General features: G+C 47.4%; 1 protein-coding gene across 1 annotated transcript; it reads left to right on the top strand.

Moving 5' to 3' along the window:
• The first annotated feature begins 5,303 nt into the window (after positions 1-5,303).
• On the top strand, positions 5,304-5,831 carry LOC127347745 (mitochondrial import inner membrane translocase subunit TIM17-3-like). The gene has a single exon (XM_051373906.1). It carries the CDS (start codon positions 5,304-5,306, stop codon positions 5,829-5,831), a length of 528 nt encoding a protein of 175 aa, XP_051229866.1.
• Positions 5,832-6,230: the final 399 nt, after the last annotated feature.

Here is a 6,230-nt window from a genome sequence, read left to right as displayed (position 1 = left end):
TGAGCTCTAGTGGTGCCAAGTTTCTTTCCTTCGTAGGCTTGTGAGGCTTGCGAGGCTGCTTTGCTTGCACACAAGCATGGCACTTAGAGCCTTTGACAAAGGTGAATTTCGGAATTAAGCTCATATCAGCAAGCCGCGTCATACAACCGAAATTAACATGACAAAGTCGTGAATGCCAAACATTAGTTTCATTAACATTAGTGCTTACATGGTTCACAACATTATCACAGAAGTCTTCTAGAGAGAAGCGCAACATTCCCTCACACTCATATCCCTTTCCAACAAAAGTTCCATACTTAGACAGTACAACTTTATTGGACTCAAACACCAACTTAAACCCATCTTTCATAAGATGGGAGCCACTAACGAGATTCTTCTTGATGGAAGGGACATGCAGCACGTTCTTCAGTTGCACAATCTTTCCCGAAGTAAACTTCAGATCTACCGTGCCAACACCACGAACAGTAGCATGTAACCCATTGCCCATCATTACTAAGGAACCTCAGGCCTGATTGAAGGAGATATGCCCTAGAGGCAATAATAAAGTGGTTATTATTTATATCTTTATGTTTATGATAAATGTTTATATATCATGCTATAATTGTATTAACCGGAACATTAGTACATGTGTGATATGTAGACAAACAAGAAGTCCCTAGTATGCCTCTTAAACTAGCTTGTTGATTAATGGATGATTAGTTTCATAATCATGAACATTGGATGTTATTAATAACAAGGTTATGTCATTGTATGAATGATGTAATGGACACACCCAATTAAGCGTAGCATAAGATCTCGTCATTAAGTTATTTGCTATAAGCTTTCGATACATAGTTACCTAGTCCTTATGACCATGAGATCATGTAAATCACTTATACCGGAAAGGTACTTTGATTACACCAAACACCACTGCGTAAATGGGTGGTTATAAAGGTGGGATTAAGTATCCGGAAAGTATGAGTTGAGGCATATGGATCAACAGTGGGATTTGTCCATCCCGATGACTCGATAGATATACTGGGCCCTCTCGGTGGAATGTCGTCTAATGTCTTGCAAGCATATGAATGAGTTCATAAGAGACCACATACCACGGATTTAGTAAAGAGTACTTGTCGAGACGAGGTTGAACAAGGTATAGAGTGATACCGAAGATCAAACCTGGACAAGTAAAATATCGCGAGACAAAGGGAATTGGTATTGTATGTGAATGGTTCATTCGATCACTAAAGTCATCGTTGAATATGTGGGAGCCATTATGGATCTCCAGATCCCGCTATTGGTTATTGGTCGGAGTGAGTACTCAACCATGTCCGCATAGTTCACGAACCGTAGGGTGACACACTTAAAGTTGGATGTTGAAATGGTAGAACTTGAATATGGAATGGAGTTCGAATATTTGTTCGGAGTCCCTGATGAGATCCCGGACATCACGAGGAGTTCCGGAATGGTCCGGAGAATAAGATTCATATATAGGATGTCATTTTATGTGAATTAAAATGTCGCGGAAGGTTCTATGGAAGGTTCTAGAAAAGTCCGGAAGAAACCACCAAGGAAGGTGGAGTCCACATGGGACTCCACCTCCATGGCCGGCCAACCCTAGTGGGGGAGGAGTCCCAAGTGGACTCCCCCTTAGGGGGCCGGCCACCCACCCACATGGGAGGTGGAACTCCCACCTTTGGTGGGAGTCCTAGTTGGGCTAGGTTTCCCCCTCTTATGGAAGGTTTTTGGTTCGGGTCTTATTCGAAGACTTGGACACCAACACTTGGGGATCCACCTATATAATGAGGGGCCAAGGGAGGGGGCCGGCCACCCCAAGACCACAAGCTGGCCGCCCCCCTTGAAGTGGCCGGCCACCCCCTCCCAAACCCTAGCCGCCCCCTCTCCTCCATATCTTCCGCGTAGCTTAGCGAAGCTCCGCCGGACTTCTCCACCGCCACCGACACCACGCCGTCGTGCTGTCGGATTCAAGAGGAGCTACTACTTCCGCTGCCCGCTGGAACGGGAGGTGGACGTCGTCTTCATCAACAACCGAACGTGTGACCGAGTACGGAGGTGCTGCCCGTTCGTGGCGCCGGAACCGATCGTGATCAAGATCTTCTACGCGCTTTTGCAAGCGGCAAGTGAACGTCTACCGCATCAACAAGAGCCTCATCTTGTAGGCTTTGGAATCTCTTCAAGGGTGAGACTCGATAATCCCCTCGTTGCTACCGTCTTCTAGATTGCATCTTGGCTTGGATTTCGTGTTTGCGGTAGGAAAATTTTTGTTTTCTATGCAACGTTATCCTACACTGATAAGAGGTAAACATGGAGATGTCAGCACACACATGAACATTAGCACCTGTATCAACCCACCATTCCGTGGGCTGAAACACCGAAAGAACAGTAGGTAACATATTACCATACCCTGCAGTTCCTTCCTCTGTGTTGCCAATGACCATGCTGACAAAATTTGAGTTCTGTCCAGCCTGACATTTCTTTCCTTTGCGTTGTGGACAACGATTGGCCCAATGGCCAGTCTCGCCACACACCCAGCAAGGATCTTTCTTCTCCGTTTTCCCTTTCTTCTTGAAGTTGGTAGTCTGGGAGACTCCCTTATTCTTTCCCTTGGACTTGTGGGCATTTTTCTGCACCATATTGGCAGCAGAACGTCCCTCGGTTCCTCCAGTGTGTTTGTCTTTTGCCCTCGCCTTCTCCTCAACATCCAGAGAGCCCATGATATTCTCAACAGAAAACTCATGCCTCTGATGTTTCAGGGAAGTGGCAAAGTTCCTCCATGAAGGGGGAAGTTTAGCGACAATGCATCCCACGACAAACTTGTCCGGTAGCACACACTTGAGGAGCTCAAGTTCCTTTGCCATGATCTGTATCTCATGAGCCTGTTCTACTACAGATCGGTTCTCAACCATTCTGTAGTCATTGAACTGCTCCATAGCATACAGTTCACCTCCGCATCGGCAAAGCACCAAACTTAGCGTCCAGTGCATCCCACAGTTCCTTCCCATTTCGTATGTGCAGATAAGCATCAACCAACTTGTCTCCAAGCACACTTAGGACGGCACCCACAAAGATTACGGTGGCATCCCCGAACGCTTTATCCTCTTCAGGAGTAAGCGGACCTCTGGGAGTACCTTCCGCAACACGGTGCACGCCCATAGAAGTGAGCCACAAGAGGGTCTTACTTTGCCATCTCTTGAAATGAGAACCCGTAAACGGGCTCGGTTTAAGCGCAACAGCAAAACCAGACGGTGAAAATTGCCTAAGCATATAAGGTTTTTGGATTGTTAGATTATTAGGCAATTTCCGTGTGAGTTTAATTACCGAAATCAACATTACAGATGCACAAGCATACTTAACCATACACATCAGACTAAGCACATGCATCAGATCTGAACATGGAACAAGTAGCAGTGCAAGGTAGGAGAGGAAAAGCACGTACATCGCGACCGGGAAGGTCGCACCAGCAGCAGCACCACCACGGGTATTGTTGATGTCGCCCATGGTGTAGTCGGATCTGTCGATGAAGCAGCCGGATCGTCGAGGAAGAAGACGAACAGCAGCGAGCAGTCGCGCCGAGACGGTCCCCAAAAACCTTATCGCCCGTCTCCCGGTGCAGGATCTCAAAGGACGGAGTTTCGGAGGCCTGCTCTCCCGGACGGCTGTGCACGCAGACGCCGGGATGGGGAAGACTAGAGAGTAGCACAGCAAAAGGAACTTCGCGAGAGAGATGGACTAGAGAGTTCTGAGAACTGTGTATTTCTCTAGATCTGATCTGTCTCCTTGTATAGCCTGGGAAGCCGACCCGACCCGACCGCGTTGACACGCGTAGAAAGCCAGGGACACGCGGCGAACATGCACATGCAGGTTGACACGTACCCAACACAGTTGGTGCACCAAGCAAAAAGTTTAGGCTTCCTTGAGTGTGTCTCGAACTCGAACTCGAACTCGAGTCACGAAACGCGACGTGCGTGCGTGACGAGGCGAGGCGGGGCGGGCGGAGGAGGAGGAGTGCGCGAGGGCTCTTTCTATTCTCACTCACTTGGAATGACTAGAACAGCAGCCCTTATATACCACTCCAACTCTCTCCCAACTAGCAATGTGGGACTAAACTTTGTCCCCAAAGGCTGTCCCAAGCTGCCAACGTGATGAGCCTTGAGATTTCAGGAATTGTAGACTATATGGGATGCCTTACTGGGCTGCAGCCCATCTACATTCAACATTATGTTGGAGTACCAGATAATCTAATCCATCGGATTGGGAAAATTGGATGGCTGGTGTTAAGTTAGGGTAATGTAAAAAGTATTTAGAAAGAGGGTTATCATCAAATCACATATTTCAATGCGCATGTTACTACTTTACTCCTTCTGTTCTAGAATAGTCTACATTTTAGCCCTAAATTTATTCTAAAATAATCTGCAAAATTCTAGTTTTTGGTCAATAACAACACGGAAAACAAAGTGATTTTATTCTCTTTATTTGGATGTTGTTATTTTCAATATAACTTAGTACGAAGTAGTATCAATATATAATCTTCTTTTAACATAAACTAAATCAGAATGAAAGGGAGTATGTTACTTCTCACTATAACTACGAACATGTGTCAGCCTCTAAGATGGGTCCTGCATGATTAGAGAATAGATATCAGGTACCGAGTAGGATTGTTTTCCGCCCCACCGTTATAATTAAGTGGTTGCGTTAAGAGGAAATTTTATTGCGGCCTGTTGTGATCATACTGATCATGCAATCGATGTGGTAACAATGGAGGCAATAGCCCTTTTTAATGGGCTAAAACTGGCAGAACAGTCGGAGCTCAGTCTCTAACTGTAGAATCTGACTCGATGGAGGTGGTCGAAGCTGTTCGAGATCCATCGGAGTATAGAGGAACAGGAGCGGTGATTATTGATGATTGCAGGCATCTGCTAACGGTGCTTGGTATGGCGATGTTATCACATTGTCCGCGAGAAGCAAACGAGGTCGTACACCTCCTGGCTCGCCATGGTTATACACAGGAAGCCCGGGAGTTTTGGTTTTCTGATCCTCCCCCTTTTTTAGATCCTGTTCTTATTTCTGATCGGGTGATCATCTTGTAATCATACTGTGTTCGGGGGCAGCAAGTTTTTGACGCACTCTTTTTCTTCCAGGTACTGAAGGGGACTGGGAGGTTTTTAATAAGACAGCTTGCTTTGAATTTTCGTTGAATTGTAATAAAACTGACTGGTATAGCCGGTGCTTCTATCCACGGTTCTTATTCGCATCTAGGTTTTTGACGCCGCCGCAACTATTGCCGAGGTGTACAGCGACCAGGGATGCCGAAGCCTCACCCGGATATCACGACGTACCCGGATTTCATCATCGACGCCGCCGGGATCGGCTTCGTGGCGGGCGGCATGTGTGGCACCCCTTACCACTTCATCAAGGGCCTCTACAACTCGCCCAATGGCCGGCGCCTCGCCGCCGGTGCTCAGGCTGTCCGCATAAACGCGCCCCGCCTTGCCAGTGGTGGAGCCGCCTATCTCGCCGTCGCAGAAACCTTCCGCTACGCGATGATCTCGGCGCGCAAGAAAGACGACATCTGGAGCTACGTCCTTCCCGGGTTCGCCGCCGGCGCCTGCGTGCCAGTCGGTCCTGGGCCTCGCGCCGTCGGCATCTCCGCGATCGGGGGTCTGTGCGCTGCCACCGCAGTGTACGTGCCAAGCTTCTGCCTCAGACGACGCGTCCGCTATCCTTCGAGGCCCCCATTGGAAGATCCCGGCGTGACCCCACCCTCGGTCGTCGACTCTATTCCTACCGAGTTGGTGAGGGATGTTGATCTTCGATGCACCCAGCACATTTAGTTCATCGATCGATTTCGGGAAAAAGATGTAAGTACTGCTAGTCTGCTACTGCGATTCCTGAAAATTGTGATTTTAGAGACTTGAAAATGTGTTATACATTTAGGGATTTAGGGCTGAATTGTTAGACAATATGGACCAGCTCACACAATTAAACGCTGGAAAATGTGTTCGCTGTCCATTTGAACCAATGTCATAACAGGGGACATTTTTGTTACAAGTTATCCTCAAATTCACGTCTTTGTCACCGTGCAAAACACACCTAGTAAAATGGAGCACAGAGAGTAGAAAAGTGCACTTTGTTTCATATTAGTTGTCACGGATTTGGATGTATCTATAAATAAAATATGTCTATATATCCAAATCAGAGGCTTGTTAGCATGGGACTGGGAGGATGAGAGG

The sequence above is a fragment of the Lolium perenne genome, chromosome 4 (genome assembly GCF_019359855.2).
Source record: "Lolium perenne isolate Kyuss_39 chromosome 4, Kyuss_2.0, whole genome shotgun sequence".
NCBI lineage: Eukaryota > Viridiplantae > Streptophyta > Magnoliopsida > Poales > Poaceae > Lolium > Lolium perenne.
This window is presented reverse-complemented; position numbering and strand designations above follow the sequence as displayed.